This window comes from Balearica regulorum, chromosome 3 (assembly GCF_011004875.1).
Source record: "Balearica regulorum gibbericeps isolate bBalReg1 chromosome 3, bBalReg1.pri, whole genome shotgun sequence".
Taxonomy (NCBI): Eukaryota; Metazoa; Chordata; class Aves; order Gruiformes; family Gruidae; genus Balearica; species Balearica regulorum.
Window position 1 is genome coordinate 14,528,192 of NC_046186.1, and position 22,275 is coordinate 14,550,466.

At 39.9% G+C, this 22,275-nt stretch overlaps 1 protein-coding gene across 4 annotated transcripts; it reads right to left on the minus strand.

Moving 5' to 3' along the window:
- Positions 1-4,845: 4,845 nt before the first annotated feature.
- On the minus strand, positions 4,846-17,638 carry LRATD1 (LRAT domain containing 1). 4 transcript variants are annotated; one of them, XR_012834990.1, is made up of 4 exons: positions 17,417-17,638; positions 16,011-16,794; positions 10,010-10,095; positions 4,846-9,205 (listed from the first exon to the last, which is right to left on the minus strand). XR_012834990.1 is itself a non-coding variant. In XM_075750591.1 (3 exons), exons 2-3 carry the CDS (start codon positions 16,755-16,757, stop codon positions 9,041-9,043), a joined length of 912 nt encoding a protein of 303 aa, XP_075606706.1. In that variant the 5' UTR covers positions 16,758-16,794; positions 17,417-17,584; the 3' UTR covers positions 6,438-9,040. The 4 variants fall into 4 exon arrangements, 3 of the variants coding, with proteins under 3 accessions (XP_075606706.1, XP_075606708.1, XP_075606707.1); XM_075750591.1 differs by lacking the exon at positions 10,010-10,095 and having other exon boundaries at positions 6,438-9,205; positions 17,417-17,584; XM_075750593.1 differs by lacking the exon at positions 4,846-9,205 and having other exon boundaries at positions 9,222-10,095; positions 17,417-17,582.
- Between the last annotated feature and the right edge of the window lie 4,637 nt (positions 17,639-22,275).

Sequence of the window (22,275 nt, forward strand, 5' to 3'; positions counted from 1 at the left end):
TTTCACCTACTGCTGTCTGATTCCCATATGCTGTCAATGTCTTGAGACAGCCCATAAGCTGAGGACAGGTGAGGCCTTCTGAGTAGAAAATTTATTCAAAATTCCTTTTTTTGGTCACTGGTTTACTCTCTGATCTATTGAAATTTAGCAGGAAAAGCAGTAGACCCTGGGAACACAAAAATGGATGCCAGGGTTTGGGGATTTTTTAGTATTGTTGGTTTGGTTTTTTTCTCATTTGGTGTTGATATCAGTTAATTCAGTATGCTGAGACAGTGTGGGACGATCTACCCAGAGGTCAAGACAAAATTCAAGCTTACATATTTTTACAGCTGAAATGTGATTTTGTTTGTTTGTTTGCTTTTTTTTTTTTTTTCCCCTTCAAGAGTCTCCCAAGACTTAAAGATAAGGAATCGTACACACACAAAAGGACAAAATAAGCAACCTTGACAAACCTAACAGGCAAAGGTGAGACTCCAGTGTTGATATCATCACATGAAAAATAGTTGATAGTAGGAACCAGTGTCTGATGATCATTCTACTGATGTTCTTTGGTTCCAAAAGCTCCATATAGTTTCAATTTATTCCTTCAGCAATTTTGGTCTCTTCATGAGAACTGGTATTGTCATTACTCCACTTCTACCATAAAAGCTTCAGGAAGTTCTCGTAGCATAAACCTTATGGTTACTCTGCTTCGCATTTCTCTTCCTCCTACCTCCCTCTTCCCCTCAGTAGAGAGATAGTATGGTTTCTAATAACAGGGACATGAATGCAGGTGTATGGAAGCAAAAAATTCAGCTCTAATTCAGTGTTCCACAACTGAGTGATGTCTTGACGAAGGTCATTCTGAATCATGAATTGTAAAGCTGACTGCAGAGCTGACATCTGCAGCATTTTAGAGCTTCAGAAGCCTAGTAAGCTGACCAGGTAGATTATGTAGCCCTCTGAATAGAACCAGTGGACAAGGACTTACAATAAATCCCAAGATACAGTCCGCTCTGATGTTTTCCGCTGAACCGAAGAGCAGATGGTATGGCTGCTATTTGGTCTTCAGAATCTTAAGCAGACTGCTATGCTGTGAGTAGGAGGCTATTCACTGTTACCTGTTAAACTGGATGGCAATAGGCAACTCAATAAACCAAGTTTTGTTAGGAGTACTTCTATTTGTTTATGAAAAGTCCAGGAACTAGAACTCCCACAGCAGATGTTGATTCTTTTTTGGATGTTTATAATCCTTCCCAATGAAAATTACTGCCCTGTGGTATAAAAAAAATCCAACATGTCCTAAAATCCAAATACATTTAACTGTGTCATTGGCTGCTGCTTACGTCTAATGGAGTAAATGGGACAAATCTGAAGATCACGTGAAGTGAATACTTACCTAGCTTAGTTTTTGATACCATGACCAGAATCACTAGTGAACCAAAACCATTATTTGTCCAGCTCTAGAGATGAGCGTATTTTCAGAAGACATTATGAAAAGAGAATTATTTGATCAACAGAAGTTTAGTGTGAAAGTAGGACAAAAAAAGATTTATTTTTGTTCTCTATTAAAATGTTCTAATCCTCAAATGAAAGCAGGAAATAAAACTAATTATATCTACTCCTTACAACTGAACAAAATGTTTTCATCAGAGTGATGAGAATTTCAGAAGTATTTGAATTCTTATATGCATTTTCAAGACTTATTCTAAAATGCACTCATAATGAGTGAATGAATGAATAACCAGTTCAATTAAATAAAACAAATGTTAACTATTACATCTTTCCATGGATAGATATTATCACTTGTTATTTCAAGATGGGATTATTTAAATGTATTTGTAAATTCTTCCAATAATGAAAAAAAAAAAAAAAAAGAGTAAAGGTCAAGCCTTAGAATAAAGACCTGGTGCCAATTACTGTAAACGACATTTCAGTTTCATTCCCTGCTTTATTTCTGATCAACTTTTTATGCTTCCTAAGGAATGACTTAAACAGGGACCACAGAGTGGCGTTGGAATTTCTCAGGCAGCCATTTTCATTAGATAATTTTCAGTCAAGTGTGAAATTCACCAAGGGAGCATTTAAGATTTCTGCATCTCATTTTTTAATCTGGGTATCCTTTATTCATCTGTCTTTCTAGATAGGAAATGTCATTATTTGATGGCATTTGATAGAGTGATTTATGAAGTCTGATCAATCAAAGCTTATATCACCACAGAAAACTTGAAAAAGTATAGATGAGCAGTGAAATAAAGATATACAAGTGCTTTCCGTCATTGTCCTGCATCATAAAATTTGTCAGCTAGGACCTAAAACTCAATACTGAGAAATCAAGAAGTCACAAAGAGACCCTGTAGAAAGGTAGCTAGAATATTTTATTACATAAACTCACCTTTGATACCAGAGAATTATGCAATATTAGTACTTCAATGTGTTCCTCATTTTAAGTAGTTTCTTTCATATTCTGTTCATATTCACAGACTACAGCCATGGACAAATTGAGTCTAGAGAGAGCTTCAGAAGCAAGTCTGGCCCTCATTCAAAACCCTTTGAAATGGATGAAAGGGTGTCTATTGACTTTGATGGACTTTGGCTTGAACTCTTCCAGCTTCTACAGACAGTCTTGCATTCTGATCATGGCTCCAGATTATATTCATGTATTTTATTCAATTGCTGCTTATTTATGTGTATTGAATAGCACTTGGAAGGTCCAGGAATACAGGACTTTTGCCTTCCAGGATGATGCTTTAACAGTGAATGCAAGAAAATAATTTTTTTTCAATGCCTCTGAATTTTCTGTGATTTCCTGCAGTGACAAAAATTTTGCATTAGCAATATCTTCCATCGCTCCAGAATTAGGCCAGAGGTGACTGCACAGGTGAGGTAACTCATGGACAAAAGGGTGAAAGAATTACTGTCCACATCAATACTACTTCTGTAATTATTTGGGCCTGGGTCAAAGTTGCACATATCAAATTGTGGGAGAAAACAGTTTTCATTGCATTTCACTGGATTCCAAAGCTGCCTGAGTGTGGGAAAAGGCAGCACTGCAAGCATTATAAGGAACTGTCAGACCAAGAGCAAGGTGCGTGAGAAATAACAGCTTTTCTGCTTTAGAAAAGCCAAAGAGATGTGATTAAGTGTTTCAGTGATTTTAGAAAGTGAGACTAAGTCTTTGAAAGTTTATGGCCTTTATCTCCACTTCTGTGAGTGGAATGTGCTGATCTAAGAACATGACAAGGGGGACAAATGGTCTACCACCTGCTGCCTGAATCAAGCACTCACCCGCAGGTCACCAGTCTTGTCAAAGAGATTTGCATTGATGGAATATGAAATGGCATTACCATCTAAATATATAAGATTATCTTTCCTTTGAAGAAAAGCAACAGCTACACTAACTTTGAAGTTTGAGGACATGAAGACAATTAGTTCAAAAGTACTAGACACAAATGGGAAAATTAATTCAAAGCTACCACTAATAGAAACTGGCAGTTTCAAACCCTGAAAGATGGGCTTCTTATAACACTTTTCAATGATGAGTCCCCAGCTAGTGAACTGATTTTGGACCATAAGAATGGAATCACTTGAATAACCATGTCCAATCCTCAAAAAAAGCAAATCTTTCTGCTATACGTAAATAGATTTCATAGAACATCTACTCTGTGTTCCACCACACCCTCATGAGCCACAGGAATAAAGCCGAGGACATTGTGGGAATTGCACAAAATTCTGTTAAATAAAACTTTGCAGATGATCTTAGAAAGTGGACTACACTATATGCTACAGAAGAGCAAACTCCCTCCTCTGCCTGCAAAAGACTAAACAAGAACCTGGTTAATGGGGAAGTCCTTGAAAAGATGAACAAAATACAGCAATTAAGCACTTGACAAACCACAGTGTTACTAAGGGTATCAACTTGGGTCTTCTGCCTACCTTTAGCTCTGTCTTAACTTCAGCTTTCTTCAGTTTACATCAGCTTAACATCAGGGCCTCAACTTTGAATTTATTTTGAGATTTGCGTGTTACAATCTCTTGCATCACTTTCAACTCTTTTTATTTTCATTTTCATTGTTTTGAATAAAGGGTAAGCTGAGCTGTTAATCTTAAAATGTTAAGTCAATCACAAATGGTTACATTCACTTCTTACACTTGATTCTCCTGAAATACAGTCTGCTGTCTTGCTGCTGTACTGACCATCACTAACAGCAGCTAAATGAGTTTTGATGAAGACAAGTGAATATATCTCTGGCTGACAAGACAACCTGTCATCCATAGAAATACAGAGCATAATAAGTGTTAAAGCCCTTACTAGTATGGTTACCCAGCTGATATCCTAGAGGATCTATGTATAAGTATTCATAATTTAATAATGCTTATTTTTCTCACTAACGCAAGGCATCTTTTAAAATGTAATCTATATTAGTTATCCATGGGGGGTTTTTTTGCCTGCCTGCAGGTATGCTACCTGAGACTAAGGTAAGACTAAAGTCAACAATCACCTGAGAATTTTCAACAAATATCAAATGTATCTGTTTTATTGTTGTTTTGGTGTTTTTTTTAAACAGAATCTGCTCCAACTGTCATAAACTATTCATATTCATAAATACGTGCTCATAATTTATTTTTGTTCAGACACAATTGAAGATGTCATTAACAATATTTAAAATGAGTGATACAGAAATCAGCTTTACATTAGAACACCTCTGACACTATATTCCCTCATAAAAGTTAAAATCAGTTGCATATCTAAAATGAGGCATCAGATTAACGTTTTCTAAGATATCAGTAGTGGGTTCTCACACTGGAAATCTACTCGTCTGGCAGGTCACCAGAATTTAAATTTGGCAGGCTGTAGTGTAGTGTAAGGTTTACTTGTTCAATCAAGCATTCAATTAACTAACATGTCAGTATGTTGGTCCTTTGTGAGACAAATAAAAGGCAACTAAAGTGCATTGAGCTATCTGAATGGATAGTTGTGTAATTAATATTTGTTTTTAATTTATTGTAAGATGTCCAGATGCTCTGGCAGTCAGTTCCTGGGAAATCCTTAAAATAATTGACTGAGTTCTGTAAACTTACTAGAGGGCAGCAGGTTTTCCTCTGTGTGTGATTAGAATTGGGCAAATGATTCAGGAAACTTTTCCAAATTTTTGTTAACCTTTTTTTTTTTTTTTTTGATTAATACATTGTTTACAGTTATGACATAATTTCTGTGCAATTGCCTGTTTGTTAAATATTAGGGTTTAACTATCTATAACCTATCTAAGACTGTCATTGTTTTGGGCTCACACAGCATTCTCCAACTCAGTAAACCACGCTTTATTAGTCTGAGGTTTGACAAAGCAGTGAAGCTCTTCTTAGGAGAGAAGAAAGCATGTAATTTCAGGACATTTTTTTCTCAGTTAATCTCATTTTTATTAGCTACTCCAGCAGTAGTTTAATCCTAGTTGTATAAGCACTAAACAGAAAGAGAGAAAGGCATTTGAAGTGTGATTTTATTACATATGTGCTGAAATAGGATGAGTTGTCCTCTGAAAGCATGGCGCTCTTTCTACTGCTTAGATGAGTAACTTAGCTACACATACAACTTTTGGGTGAAAAAATCAGAGGGTGGGAAATCAGAGCCTTTCAGTCTGTTTTTATCCCACGTAATTACAGTACATAAACTAAGAGCATTGCTACGCTAGACACCTCCTATAGCCAATCGAGACGCAGGCATCTTCAGAGAATGATGTAGCTTGGACACCCCATTCCCATTAAGTACTGAAAAAGCCTAAGTCTATATTGATAACAGAAATCAGATGAATCAGATCTTTATGTAACAAAACATTGCATTTTGCCAAGGTCTCAGAGTAAATGGGATGCTTCTTGGCTAAGCAAAAAAAGGTAAGAAGCTAAGCTGACTGGCTATACTGCATGTTTTATACTTACATAACCTGATGACACTGACACCATAGGAATTGCAAGGACATTTCTAAACATCATTTCATTGGCAACCATTTGTCAGGCTCATATGATACTACAGTCCCTAAAGGGAGGACCATTATGTGTGCCACTTTGCCATCTCCAACACGCTACATTGTATGTCTGATAAGTCCTAGAATTGATTTTCATCTCCGTTCCCTGTTGCATTTGCGTGATTCAGTTATGCATTCCCCCCACTCATACATTGGATGAAATGTCATTTGCAGAAGGATCGTTCCCACTACTATCACCTGGCTTATTTTTCCTCTGACCAAAGTTGCATTGATTTTTCTACTGCCTTCTTCCTGACTAACAGTTAATGATCACACTCAATGTGCAGGTAACAGAGATGCCAGTATCCTTGTAGCAGTTAGCTGTGATCGCACATAGCCATTATCACACACAAATACAAACAAAAGTAATAACAGGGATCCCACAAGCATTCATATACATAGACACATTTATTTGAATCATAATGGAAACCTCACCAAGAAGGTGTAGGTTAGCTCATAAATCAGATCTAAGGAATACCTTTTCAACCTCTACGTCTTGCATTCAAGATATAGTGGGTTCATTTTTAAGATAAACTGCTTAGCAGCTACCTTTCTCACATGTAATACACTAGTGCTAACCTGTATGTTTAAAAATCCTAATATATTTAATGTTTAGTATGATACAATATTGAATTCTATGTTTTGTAAGATTTATTTTACAGCTATGAAAGCTTTTAAAATATGTGAGTAATATTTTCCAAGCTCCACTTAAGCTGTCTTCAATATTCAGCAGACTAGAGTCTGCTTGGGGGCTTCATTTTCAGGTGGCAGAACTTTGACATTGTTTGGAAAAAATAACCAGTTTGGGAGGTCTTCAGTGAAGTACTGATTAGATGAGGCACCACAAATGACCAGTCATATTTGTCAAACAATGACCATTATGAACAAAACTGATACAAAACTGTTTCATGTTTTTCAGCTAGTCAGTCTGAAACTAGTTCATATGAGATTTGGAATGGTAAAAGAATATTACTTGAGTTTTCCTGCCAATATGACAACTCTATTAAACTCAAAATGGTACATTTTCCTTTTCCTTAACATTGTTCTTTTCAGTAAAGCACACCTGAATTTTGAAAAAAGGTCTATGGATCTTTCAAACTGAATTGCTCCCTAAATATTGATATAAATCATATTCCTGTTTCAAGGAAATAAGAAATATATGACAGTCCATAGCTGAACATGAAACAAATTCTTCCTCTGAGATTTTATGTTCCTGCTTTATTTCCCTTCATGTTATCTTGGACGTTGTTCTTAGGAAAGTCATTAAAACTTAAAGGTATGTATGAGATTAAGGATTTCAGGAGAAAGAAATCCAAGATAAGTTTTCAGTACTGATATCACTTGCAGTGTGCAAACATTTGACATTTCTATTGCTCTTGGGGTACATTATCAGCAGACAGCAAACTCAACTTTGGGTTCCTATGGATTAAGAAAAGTTACTGTGAAATGGAAAAACAAAAGATTACCCTCTTTATTCAGTATATGTATGCAAGCTTCTAAGTTGCCAAAATTTAAAGGGTATCGTTTCTATAATTTGTGCTTCTAACACAGTGAAAATTTTATCTGCGTGTTTCTGAGTTTATCTGTATACAAAGCATAAATATAAAAGAAGAGCCCAAGATTTCTGCTGACCGTGACTTTTTTTAAAACCTTTTTCTTCTGCCAATCTTTTTCCCATATTCGTTTAACTTGAAAGAGAGATAAAGAAGTAGGAATCTCTTTTACAGCCCTTAGCTAGAGCTAATGGGACCCAGGCAATATTACTACCAGGATGAATCTGCATATTAACTGACCCTTTGTGTAGGGGTTTAACACTTGACACTCTTTTATATTGCCATAATTAAAATGAGTCGATGGGTCAATTAAAGTGAACTTTTCAATATTAATGACCTTTGATTACACCTAACTGAAGAATCAATGGTATAAAGTCAGCACAGGCTGGAAATACTAATCCTGCCAGGTAGGCAGACATAACATGTAGTGAGGTTTGAATTTAAAGATAAACTAGGGCTTTGTCATATTAGGAAATAAAGAGAGTTGTATCATATAGTTACATGTTACATTAACAGGTCCTTGCACTCATCTAAGGTACCTCTGTTCAATGAAGTTGTGGTTTAACGTGCAATCTGTTCTTAAAAGTAACTGTTGCTGATGCTCAGTCAGATGTTAAAATTACCAGCAATGTTATGGTGGTTCATGATTTGTTATACTGGACCTATTTTCAGTAGCAATAAATTTATTTATTTCAATAAAATTGTTTTATTAAAGGACTTTAGCAGGATAGGTGAGTGAATTCTTTTTCTTCTGCAACCTCTGGAAATGACAATATTCACTAGGCAAGGATTCAGTTCTGACAGTCTCTGTAACGGTGATTTCTAGTGATGGGCCGGTTCATGGAAAAGTGCCTTTATCACCTACAGATGGTTTGATGAGGAGGAAGAATTTTGGACAGGTAAAAAGATACATAATCTTTTATCAGGCGAGATAAAAACTTCCTGGGTGAGGACACAGAATAACTGGGCTATTCTAGTTCTTGAAATGAAGTTTCATCTGTCAAGGACTCAGAAGTATAACTCTCAGCAATCCGGGCCACACGAAGCACTCACAGGTCTTGACAGAGCTGATTTTCACCCTGTATCCATTAGGTAAGATTTCTAAAAGCAGTCAGTGATAGCCTAACTGTGGCCCAAATAACTTTGGTGAAAGTTCACCAGTGAGTTCAATGGGGAAAGAGTCAAATCAATAGTAAGTGCTTTTCAAAGTCCCACCACTTAGCTTTTGAAATAAACATATCAGTTCAAAGAAAGATAAGATCAGAAAAGTAAAGAAATATCAATGCCAGCTGCCTCTTTACTTAAGAACAACTATACAACAATAGTTGAGCATGTCTGAACAACAGAACACAGCTAATTTCAGTGTTATTCTTCCAAAATATTACAGTGAGGGGAAAAACATTCAAATTATGAAAAAAACCTTTGTGGCACTAACCATTAAAATATACCGAAGAGAAAGATGGATGGGTACTTCACTGGAGCATTATTTTATTTATAAATACACAAGTCAGTAGCAGCATAGTTCATTCTAAAAGGGTACTTCATTATTGCAAAGTGAAGCGCTCCTTGATATTTTTCCTCCAGTAAGTAGCAATATGTCAAAACCCACATATTTAACTCACTTCTCTTGATGTCAGAAGACCATGGCACACCCTAAAGAACAAATATTTGAATAGTGTTAAAATCCTGTCAGTGAAGTCTTGGGTAACCATCTGTTGCACATATACATACTGAAATGATTGCCATTTATTACCAATGCTAACAAAATAGTCAAGACTTCTTGTGTGTGTGTATGCATAATATATACACACACAGTATGCATATGTATATTGTATAGAAGTATATCTATTAGTTTTATATCAGTATGCATATAAATTTCTGCTTAAATATTTACAATTAATATATTTTCCAGACTCGGTTTTTATATTGCTTTCAGCTGACTGTAGGGGCATATGGAAACAATAGGAACATATGGAAAAAAGATCTGTTTTAAGACCAGATTGTGATATGTTTACACATACTAAATAACACATGAGAAATATTCTTTCTGTGGCATAAAGTACTGTGCTGTGAAGAAGTGCCACAATGCAGCACTTAGTGTTTACTCACGCTGTTAGATATTTGCCATTTACCTGCAGCAATGATAGCGTTGTGTCAGAACTAAATCTGGGGTTTGTTTCGTTTATTTGCAAATTCTACCCCATGATAATTTTCTTGAATCAGGGTTACTCTTTGATTTACACAAACTGAGAACAAGCTCTTACCTCTACTGTATAGGAATTACCAAGAAAGATTATTGAGGTCTCCCATTTATAAGCATTATGCTGCTAAGTTTATGAGCTTAAAATACGACTTTTCAAAATAGATTGCCAATGCCACTCTGTATCCAAACAGTGTTTAAACTGTGAAAAATTATTTGCTACTTAAGCCTGATGAGACACTGCATATTTTACTCACCCTATTTTGCCTAGGCAGTAGCATGGATCTCCAAAGTGTGAGTGGTTTTATGTATGAGGGGTACACAGTTATTCACCCTCATGCACCTTGGAGAAAAGAAAGAAAGAAGAGAATTTCAAGCTTAGCTCTGAACATCTTCCCTGAACAGCCTGAAGTTTAACCGCAAACTCTCCCACGCTGGTTCCAAACTCGACCTGAGGTCCTGTCAAAACAGCTGGAGATACTGGCTCTACAGCACTTCAGAGGCTCCAGCCCATACACTAAACTCCAAATTGTGCCCAATGCACGTACCCACACAGCCACACAAGAGAAAGTCAAAGGGATGTTTGAAAAGCATTAACCCACTTTACCTAGGAAAATGCCAATTTGCATAGATGATTACTATATGTACAAGTAAGAATATGCAATTAAGGCCCTTCTGGTAGACACCACACACATAAGCCTTCCAATGAATCCTATAGGAGGTTGATGCTGAGGTCTTGATTCTGGCTAGTCCTACTCCTTGATTTTAGCCCAAAGTAAATGCCACATGAAGGGGATGACAGATTTTCTTTTATTTTAAAGATCGTGATCCTGCAAACGTTTGAAGAGGCAAGCTGTTTTACACACATGGATCATATGCAGAATCAGAAATGCCTCAAAGCTCCAAAATAAAAATATAGGGAAAAAAAAAAAAAAGTATCACCACATCAAGGCATAATCTTAATCTGAATGGCCTCTGTTAATTGAAGTTCTATGAGTCCTCTAGACATACCTGAATATATTTGTGCTCAATGCAAAATATTTAAAATGAAGAAATGAAAGTGCTGCTCAGTTATGAATCCTATAAGAGAAATTCTAGTTTATTTCTCAAAGGTAAATACGGTTTATGCCATTTAAATGGCATGGTGGCATTTCAATATACAAAAAATAGAACTTCACAGGGGAGTTGTATTATTTAGACAAGATAATACTATTTTACAAAAAAAGATAACGCAGAGTGCCACAACCACTTTAAAAAAAATACAGCACTAGTAGTTTATATCTGTATAGATTACATCTATATAATCTGGAGTAAATCCACTGATACAACAAGTAACAGAAGATTCTTAGCTCATTGCCTTTTTCCAACCTAACATCTACATTACCCTCTTTTTGATTTACAGGCAGTTCAGTAAAGTATCTGATCCCAGTATTCATTAATTTTCTTTACAATAAAACTGTAAAAAAGTCTGACAGATTAAACTAACATTGTGTCAGAGGATCCATGAGCATAGGGCAGTTTTGCATGTCAAATCTGAACTCAAAGTACAGTGAAGTTAAATATTTCATAATAATAAAGTAAGCAAATAAATTCCAACTTGCCATGTAAACACTGACACTCATGAACTAACAGCAGCACTTGATCACACTCTAGTCATATATTATTATCCTTTAGATCCTAATTCTGCAGTGAAACTGCCTTCAGCATGGTAGCCCAATCACACCTCCTTACATATTTCTGAATTAATTCTTTGGGATCTGGGACTTTAATCTTTCTCCTGGGCTGTAAAGCAGAAAACACACTGTTTGCACAGCATAAGCAGCAATAACTTTTTAGTCACAAACAAGTATAATTATGGACAGAACACGGTTAAACTACTCTAGTAGAAATCTTTCATAGAAAACAGCTAAATCTTAAAACTAGCAATAGCAGTCCCAGCCCACTACTTCCTCGGTAGTTGCAGACGGAGGGATGGGAACCGGGCGGGCTGAGGTACCCGATCCCACAAGATGCTGCGTGTCTCCAGTGAGATCCAGCATTCCCTCAACTCCAGTGAATGCTGGTTGGAGTTACAGATGTTCAACACATCACATAGGTCTATAAACTGTGACAGATTTTTGCCTATCACTTACTGAATACAAAAGACACTAAAATGTAATGAGGCAGGATAATTAAGACTGTGCACACTCTAGTACGGACCAAGGGCCATTTCTTGTCACACCCAGAAGGCCGTACCGTGTTACACCCTGCTTTTAATCTGAAATCTATGTATGGATCAATAGCATATTGCCCTAAAAAATACACTATGAGGGTTTTGGTTTTTTCCATGTTATACAACCATAATGACTTGAGAGGGGGAAAAAACTCTAACAAATGAAAACAAAGTAACCTACAAGCATAAAATGGAGACAAAATTTGACAGTGACAAAATCTATTTTGCTACCCATCCTTACAGTCCTCTACCTACATGGACAGCCAATAACCAGCAAATATTTTGTTCATGACAGTAAGACATTTCACAAAGGCTCTCAATGTTTCAGGAGGACACAAATTGAATTTTTAATAAAATGTTAGCCTCAAAGCAATTCAAAAGACTGCATTTTGAAAAGACAAAGAAAATGGTATCCAAGCAAAAGAGATTCTATAAAACTGCTACCCAAATAGCTAACAGAAAGCTTGAAACGTGACACAAAAGAAAGATGTGCAAAGTATCCTAACAGTGCAGTCATATTACAAGTCAGTACTTCAAGAGCAATGAATGAGATACAAATATTTACCCTAGGTAGCTAGACTGAAGAATGTAAACAGATTCCACAGATATAATATAATTTGTCAATATCTTTACTGCTGGAAATGGAAATGTTAACTCAGGCAGGTCACTGATCCTGAAAGAGGAGTATAATCAATTACATTTTTTACCTGTCAGTCATTCACATCATTGCCTTTCTTGCAGCTGACTGCTCCCCTGCCATCCATGTCTTATTTCAAGGCACTGAACAACTTTTTATATCCACTTTTACTCAATCTTTTTCACCGTTTCCCTACTGCCATCTCGGATTAACATTGCTTGTTCCAGAACTAGTCTGTTTTCTTCCCTTATTTTCACATTATTGACTGTTTCCACTGTCTCCCATCTCAGAAAGGTGGCCTTTCTGGTCTCTGAAATGCCATCTTAAATCTCACTTCTTCTCAAGGTCCACAAATTTTAACCACCTCCTAAACAATAAAATCTGATCCAAAGTTCACTGAAGTCAGTGAGGGCCTTTCCATTAACTTCAATGGACTATGAATCAGGACCAGACTGCTGTCAGTAACTCAGGACTGAAACCTAGCAAAAGAAAAGACCAAAAGGATCTGTGTGGGTATCTTCGTTGTCAGTAACAGACTGCTCCTTGAACACAGTCATGGCAATACTATATCCTAGGTTAATACCATCTGTGAATATTTCCAGTATATTTTCTCCAGACCTTATGCAAAGGACTAAGGCCTTAATTTTATTACCTTTATCTGTACAAATTTGGAGTGATGCCGAAGACTCCTGACAGAGCTTGAATAAATAAGCATAGACCAGTCCCTTTACATACTATAAAATATCATTCTACAGCTAGCTAGGTAAACCAAGGAAAATTGTCATGCTCATGAACCAGGTTAGTAAATCATTACACAAATCCCCAGAGTTAAAATGGCTGTTTAGATAGAGTGATGGAGTATTTGGAAAGGACAGTGAAAAGTTTAAAGCCAGTATGTTTTAAATTCTCACTAGTGAGGACATGCAATGCTTTTCTTGCAAGGATCCTCTCTCTAATCCTATATTATTCATCTAAAGAGCAATTTGAAGAAAAAGCATTCCAGAAATAAAAAAATAACAATGTGACCCTACTTCATTCTTCCTGTCTTCATAAACATTTTGTTATTTATTCCTTCGTTATGTAATTCTCCCTGTCTCAGTTCTCTAATGTATATTTTTAATAAGGGGAAATTAAAATAAATTACTTTTGCCCACCCTTCCTTCTCCTACTGTTTAAGGTTTAATTTTTTCTAAGTGCCTTGGGTGTAAAGCCAGTGCCCTTCTGCAATCCTGCAGTGCTCCCACCAAGTGACATAGGGAAAACAGTTCTAACAGACAATTTGAGAGATCTAATGCAGTACAATTACTAGGATACGCAGCTACTATGTAGAGGACCCTGTTCATGTCATGGTAAAAACTGTCATTATCAGACAGCAAATATTGCCAATATAAAGCTAAAATATTACACGTTTATTAAAAGGTATGTTGTGATTTGAGGCTATTTCAGCAGTAGCTTGACAGTAACAACAATTCAAGTTTTCAAATCTTTACCCTATGTTGTACTAACCAGGTACTTTAGGGGAGGGGATAAAAGTAACACTGCCTATTACCACATAACTTTATGAAGTGTATCAGCAAACATAAAGCCAGTTAAATGACCTTCACTGAAGAGGTGCAGTTTTGAGTTTTTCTTTTTTTTTTTTAGTGGTTGTTTTTAAGATGTTTATGCTGACACTTTTATTATCATGAAGTACACTCCACCCTCACAGCTTCAGCTATGGGAGGCAAACACTTTATAGAAATGAAATTACTGTTGCCACAAGGTTGCTTATGACATTGTTTAATACAAAAAGGAGCCAGGACACAGTACATTGATAGGGGGTGGAGTGTATTGTATATACAGAAGAGGGGTATTACTTCTATTTCTGCCATCTGACATTGATGTGGGAAGAGTGGACAAAAACAAATGCATTTTCTTTCCAGTACTGAAACATGCAAAGACAAAATGCTTATTACAAGTTGTATGCAGCTCAGAATAATAATTAAAAAAAAAATAGCTCTAGAAATGCCCCAGTATACTTAATTTGTTATAGATTTTTAAAAATAAATATTTAATATTCTGATCTTTCACTTCAAAACTTAGAATTAAGTAATGAGTGAATAGGATCTGAAATACAGACAAGGCATTGCTCACATCACATTAAAAGGCATCTTTTAAATGCAGCTGTGGATTTCTAAACTTAGACTGAACAGGATTTTTAGTTGCTTGGAATCTGAAATGCAAGATGAACTCAGAATGCCATATTACATCTATTTTCTTTAAGTGGAATTGCAAATATGCAACAAATTGCTGTTTCAAAGAGGCAACATGCAGAATTCAAACCTATTTGTTTCTTGCAGGATTCTGTTGACCTGTGCGTGAAGAGGTATTGAAGCAGTGGTGCAGTGAGAATCACTACAGCGATACAAATCCACAGCTCAAGCATGAGATCCTAGAAGCCGGATCTCTGAGGAGCAACACTGAGTATACTTTCCCCAAAATACACCAGTTCCTTTAACCAATGAATTTAGTTTCAGGAAAACAGCAGCTCACCAACTTTTTTTTTTCTAAAAAGTAAAAAAAGGCAGGGATGGTGGGAGGAGGGAAGAGGTGGAAAGAGCTTATTATGCATTATGATGACATTTAGCAGAGAGCTGCAAACAGAAAGCAAAGACGACAAGTATTTTAAATGTTATAGATTTCAACCAGAAATGTGAAAGCATTTTCCCGTGTTAGTATCTTGCCAGAGTTGGCTGGGACAAAATTTGGGTTGCAGCTACAGGCTGAAGCAACAGTGTTGAAAGTCAAAACAAACAGGCATTTACCCCTTCCCCCCCAACCCTCCCCACCTTTCCCTCCCAGCTAGCAAAGTGTGACTGATGCTTTTGGTTGGCTGCAAGGCAGATATTAGCTAGAAACTCATTTAGCTAGATCCACATCCATGGCCCCAGATGTTTAAAACTTATCATGGATTAAAGCCATGAAATAAAAATTAAAAAAAATTTCAATTTGAAATTTTATTGGCATGTTGCTAGAATGGCCAACATCGATCAACAGGAGAGACTTTGTCCACATACTCTGAGAACAGCCTTCCTGCACCCCCCCCTCTTTTCTTCCTCTCTCACTTTTTCAGCATTAATGCTATTAAAAGCCAAACAAAATACTGGCTATGGGTGTAAAGAATGCTGGTTTTTTGGAATGTTGCCATGGATCCTGCTTCCAGTCGCGTCCCATGGAAAGAGGGTGCAGCCTCCTGTCTCTGTGGCAGGCTGGTCTCCCCAGGCAGGGCAGAAGGAAGATAGCCATGTACCCCTGCTACTCCCTATTCTTTCCCATCCACTATAGACAAATCTTTGATCACCCTCAGTTTGCCACTGGCATCGATCCTGCGCTTCTCGCGTATTAGATCCTCCAGGCTGTGGAACCTCACCGTGTGCACCTTGTTCTCCGCCAAGTGGATCTTGAGATAGTACTGCTGCTGGTGCTGGGTGCCGGCGGCAGCCTGCAGCTCCCCCCCGGCTTTGAACTCCCTTTTCCCGAAGCGGCACCAGGCGGCGAAGCTCTCGGAGTTAGTCCAGCAGATCTCGTCGCTTTTTAAGCCCAGGTGCCCGCAGGCGTTTTGCACCACCAGCTCAGCCACCAGCGGGCGAAAGCGGTACCAGCTATTCACCACCCGGCCCACGTTGCCCGCGGCCGCCTCGTACAAGCTGTCCTGCCGGATCTGCCCCTGGTGCAGGTGGATGATCTGCCCGCTGCCCACGTACACTGCCCAGTGCGGCGGCGGGTGCTCCGACGGCCCCAGGTAGAGCAGCTCCAGCAGGTCCCCCGGCTTGCAGAGGGTAGGCAGGGCTGACAGCGAGTAGACGCTGAGGTCCCCAGCCTGGGGGCCGCTGCTGACCTTGGAAAAGATGCATTCCTGGCCGCGGAAAGCGGAGAACTGGGTCTCGTTCAGCACCAGCTGGTGGTGGAGGTGGTGGGTGGGCGTCTCCTGGCCAGGGCTGCCGGAGCCCTTCACGCTGTACTTGTCTGGCTGGCCTCGCTCGTCCAGGTCCTCCTCCTCATCCGAAAAGAAGTAAGCCACCCCGACGCGCAGCTCGTCTTTCTCGATCCCCGAGGGGTCCCCGGTCGGCAGCTCGCTGTAATTCAGGTGGGTGATGCGATCCAGTTGATTTCCCATCAATGACAGGGCGAGGCGAGGGCAGGAATCGCCGGATCTGAAGGAAGGGTGGGGTGGGCAGGGACAGAGAGAACAAGAGAAGGGAAGGAGAGTGCAAACAGAGGGAAGGAAAGAAAGAAAAAAAATCAGGACACATACAAAAGATTTCAGCGATTCCGCCCTAAGCCCCCATTCCTCCCCCACGCATTCCCTCCCCTCCACGCAAGGGAGAAACTCCCAGTGCCCATTCCTCCCCCTGCCCTCGGGGTGCAGGGCAGGGCAGACCCCCGTCTACCCGGCACTCGCCGGATCCCCGCGGTCCCAGAGCGCCGCCGCGGGAGAAGGAAGCTCCCCGCCGCCTGCCAGCTCTAGGCGGGGGGACGGAGTTGCCCCGGGAGGCTCCTCTCCCCGCTCTGCAAGGGGAGAGGGCTCCCGGGGCGCGGGGAGGGGCTGCCTGGCCCGGAGGGTCCCGAGCCCTTCCCTCCGCCTGCGCGCAGCCGAGCCGCGCCGGGCAGCGCTTCGTGCGGGAAGGCGGCTGGAGGAGCACACGGCCTCGGAGCTGGCACCCCTGCTTGCCCGCCCGATCCTCGCAGCCCGGCCGGGACCCCGCAAGGAGCGGGCAAAGAGCAGGCGATCAGCATCTCCCCCACCCAAGGAGTCCCTCTCGCCCCCCTCCGTACCCGTGGTCGCCCAGCGCCAGAACCCCCCCCAAACTCCTTTAAAGTCGTCCTGTCCCCATGGGTGCTGCAGAGGAGGTGAGCTCCGTCCTCCCCGCTGCGCGCCCAGCTCCTCCGCCCGCGCCTCCCCGCTCCGCTGTGAGCTGCCCGGCCCCTCCGGCGAGCCTAAGTACCGGCGGCGCCGCTCCCGAGCCCGCCCCGGCCCCGCTCATTGGCCGCGCCGCGCTGCGCCCGGCGGCGGCGGCAGCAGTAGTGGGGCTTCGCGGCGTCACTGCCCGGCCGGGCCCCGCCGCCGCCGCCAAGGGCCCCCCCGGGCCGGCTCGGGGCTCCTCGGGCCGGCTCGGGGGCTGCGGCACACCGGCGGCTCGGTGTGAGGAGGCGGTGCTTCCCGGGGGGAAAGGGGATCAAAGAGCGTGCCCACCGCGGTGTGCTGCTGCCCAAGCGACCTCTGCACCGAAAAGAAAGAAAAAGGATTAAAACCCCCCCAAAAATATTTCCATCAAAAAAACCCAACCAAACAAACAAAAAAAAAAAACCGGCCCAGGCTTCAGCTGGAAGGTCGCACGTGTCCAAGCGTTGCTCCGTCCCTTGAGGCTGGAGGTGGGATGCTCCTCGCCTAACTTGAGCAACCTCAGGGTGTACCTGTGCGGTCTAAGCTGGTCCTCTGGGTTTCCCTATAGTCAGGAGAGACAGGCGTTTCCAGAGGGGTGTTCCTCTCGCCTGTTGCACGACCCATTTTAGGAAGGAATGAACTGCCCTAAGGAGGTGCGTGTCTCTTGCTATCGCCTAGATGGGACACTGGAGTGTTAGATGGTTGACGTCAGGTGAGATGAATCCCTGTGTCTGTCCTTCTACTTCTGGCTGAAGCAGCGGTCGTGGGTTGTCCTCAGATGTGACTAGAAGATCTGCTATGATTTGTGAAAAATGAGATTGCCTGACAGTAGCAGTCCATCCCTTCCTAAAACGTATGAAATCTAAAATCTGTCATCTATAGTAGTTAATACCAATACACAATTTCCCTATGAGGCAACATCAGCGATGGGATTGTAACCTAGTTCTTCCGAGTTCCTAGTCTTGTGCTCTAATCATGCAAACTTCTGAGAAGTGGGAATTTAAATATTTTAAGACACTTCATGAAAAAATCTAATTACATTCTTTGGTTCATATGTGAATCATATTAAAGTACTATTTTTATCTGGATGTAAATTTACTACTTTCTTCACAGTGGAAATAGTTTTGTCATCTAGTCATAAGTATTTCTGCTTTCAGTGTTTGTGGATAAGATCTTTCTTCGCTGCTGGCCTTTTTCCAGTCTTCAGCATTAATTAACTGAGAACAATAATGCCATCACTTTATTCTTATGATAGAGAGACATACATCCTTAAATAAATATAGTGAAATTCAGTTTCTCAGGGTACAAGTCATATACCTAAATTCATATGGGTCAAATACTGAGTTTCTTAGATAGATGTGTTTACTTTGAATGACCCTTTTCTTTTTCATTTCAAATATTTATATGGCTGTCTTTCTAGAACATCTTTTTTTTTTGTTGTTCTCATTATTTTTTAAACATATGCAAAAGCATTACATCATAAATGACAGAGAAAAAAGGGTCTGTTTAGTGATATGACATTCTAAGACTGACATCAGTTATTTTTCACTGTGGCAATTATACTAATCTGTTAATGGTTACAGACTTCCCATGTCTCATAAACCCAGGGGCTACAGCCTGAGACTCCCAGGAATTAAGCTGATTTACAGCAGTTAAGGATGTAGCATTCAGGGTCTGCAGAATTAGAAAGTGAATTTGAAAAAAAAAATTATAAAAAAAGGATTCTATTCTAATATATGCATTTAAAAGTTTCACAGGACTAAGCATAACAGATGGATGTTATTAATCTCTGGAATTGTGTAAATGCTTTTCTAGTAATTGTCAGAAATTGTGTTTTCTTTTATGGCATGACCTTCACCAACTGCAACAATTTAAATTAAGTTATGAAAACACTCTAATAGATTTATAGTTAAGGCTGTAATACAGTATTTAAATATTTTGATTTTTTAATAACTGTTAATGTGCTTCATTGTTAAAGCTAGTCCATGTTGAAGGCCATTTTCCGTAGATACATCTTTCATCAACAGTTTCTGTTTTCTAAACACTTTACATTTTTCCCATTTAAAGTCTGCATCTTTTTAGGTTGCACTCACACAGTTCACACTTCCCACATTTGCCAATCATCAAGGCTACTTGGATGTAATTTTTAGATAGTTCTAAACAAACAAAACACTATTTCATCTTTTCCATGCAAAATAGTATAGAACAGACTGCTTCAGTAAGCTGCGGGTGCAGAAGGAAGGAGTCTGGGTCTAAGGAAGACTCTGCACTTCTAACTAGGTAGAATATCTCCTGGCAAATTTTAACTATTTTCTTTACACCTTCCAAGTCTGCTCAATTAAGGATATTCCATCTCTTGCTGAAGCACTTACAATCCCTTACAATCCACATGTCTCCATGACCTCTATTCAACACACCTCCAACATCCATTTTCTCATTTCATTTCAGTTCTCTTGGCTGCACAGTCTGTCTCATCAGTGCTTCATGCTCTACCTCCATCCCTCAAGAAGGATTTTCCCCCTCATTTTCTCCTCAATCCCAATTTCAGATTACGAAATGTCAAGAAGTTACCTTAAGAAACCCTAACAAACAAACGAAATGGAAAAAAAAGCCACCAACCAAACTTATTGTTATATAAAACTGTGATTAAAGGCCACTACAGAAAAATCATATATATTATGTAAACCAACTGCTTGAAATAAATGTCTCAGTTTGAAGGCTGCTGTTGATGTTAGAGGATGTTACAAAGGCAGTACACAGTGTCCACAGAAAGGTATTCCTGGGGCCTATTGGAGGTGCTTCTTTTGTCTGTGCTATTTTGATTAATATATTTATCATCTTCTTTACATGTTTTGCTTCTGGGAGTTCATGGAGGCTTGTTTAGCAAGGCAGCGAGTGCAAGCTTGGCTGCTCTCAGACCAAAGCACTGGCAGTGCAGCATCACTCTTCACACTCCCATTGACCAGCTTCAGCCTCATTAACCAGGGTCATAATCTCTCCTTGCCCCAGGACATTGCAATTTGCCCTGTTACTAACCCTGCTCCATTGTTACTAGCCCTAACATTTTTTGCCTCAGACTGAGCATAGGAAAGAAACCTGGTAACATCATCATCTCTGGCTCTGTCCTGGTCCACACTGAGGGAGTGAATTTACGTTTTTTCATTGCTGTTTTTTGCTTTTCTGCTTTTTTCCATCCTTGGTATTTTGTCACTGTTGCATTTATGTTTAATTTATTGCAGTGAACACTCTTAAAATATGTAACAAAATAGATACCCAGTAGCTTATTTTTTAAAACTTATTTTTTAAATGTTCTTATCATCTTGCCTTGAGCTGAGCTTTGGAGCCTTGGAGCCCTGTTGCTAAAAGTGGAGCTGAAACCTCTGTTGATTTGAATGAGTGGAGGACAGTTGTGCAGAAAAATGTAGGAACGCATGTTTCAATAAACAACCAGAGATCAAAAAAAATGATGATAAGGGTGAGAACTTTCCTATGCATTATAAACTTTCTCTAGATTGTAGAAATCTGTCCATTACTATTCTGTTGATGTTGAATCTCAGATGCCCAGAAACTCACCTCTGTTTCAGATTGCAATCTGGTCTGCCCATAGGCACCTAGACAGAAAGGTTGCCAGGAAGGATCTTTTTCACCTGAAATTCTCTGAAGTGGCATACTCCATGTGTACTTCTTCTGTGCCTATACCTTTACTACAGTCTCAGTGTACCTGTGACCTCAGAGACATAAAACTTTAGTCCTTTGAGAAACCTGTGATCTGGACCATAAGTGATGTAGATGTTAAAGTTGATCACTTTTTCCAAACAGCTTTGCATACATATTGTCCACATACCAAAATCCACAATGCCCAGATCTGGGATATTCTGGGTAAATTTGTGTCCTGTCAGCCCTATAGGAGTAGGCCCACTACATAACTAAGTAGACTTTCTACATCTAAGTAGTCTGGGAGGGTCCTGAGATTTTGATCCTTGAGCTTTGGACATCTGTCATTTTTATCCAGCGATGGTGAAATATAAAATGTGAAAATTCACTCAAGAAGATAATTGTGGCCATGGATTTTCCCCTTGCCTCTTTTCTGCTCTTCTTCTAGCTTCTAGGGGCTTTGTGATTCTTACATTCATAGGGTCACTTGTAAGTGAAATGGACCAGGGGCTGTTCTCTGGCCCTGAGGTATGGTATAATGATACAATTGTCCAGCTGAATTCTCTAAACTCCAAAACTGGGTGGCTGCCTCCAAGCTGCCTATTAGGAATTATTCCTAACCCAGTTTAATCCCTAGCCTGTATGGAAGAATAGTAACTGGCCTGTGCCAAAACTTCTCAGAAGGCCATGCTACCAATTTAATATTGTGAATAATACTGTGCCAGTCCTTGGACCTCTGACCTGTCCCTGTGTAGCCAACTCTTTAGACTCAACTCAGCTGCTGAAGAGGTGAAACATGACCAAGTGTATTTTTTGTCAAATAACACTTGCAAAGCCTCCAAACTTAATTTCTGCTTCCTGATGAAGGGATACAACCAAAACTATATTGTAGTAGAAAAGATTTTGAGGAGGAATGAGAAGAAACTTCCTTTTAAACATATTTATTCTTGGAAGACTGGTATGTAGACAGGATCCCAAATGGGGAAGCCTCATCACTTTCAGCTGTCAGGGAGCAGCAGGGTAGGATGCTGTGCCGGGGTAGGGCATGGGGAGCTGGGGGTGCCCTCACCCCCAAGTGTAGCCTGCTGGTGCTCCA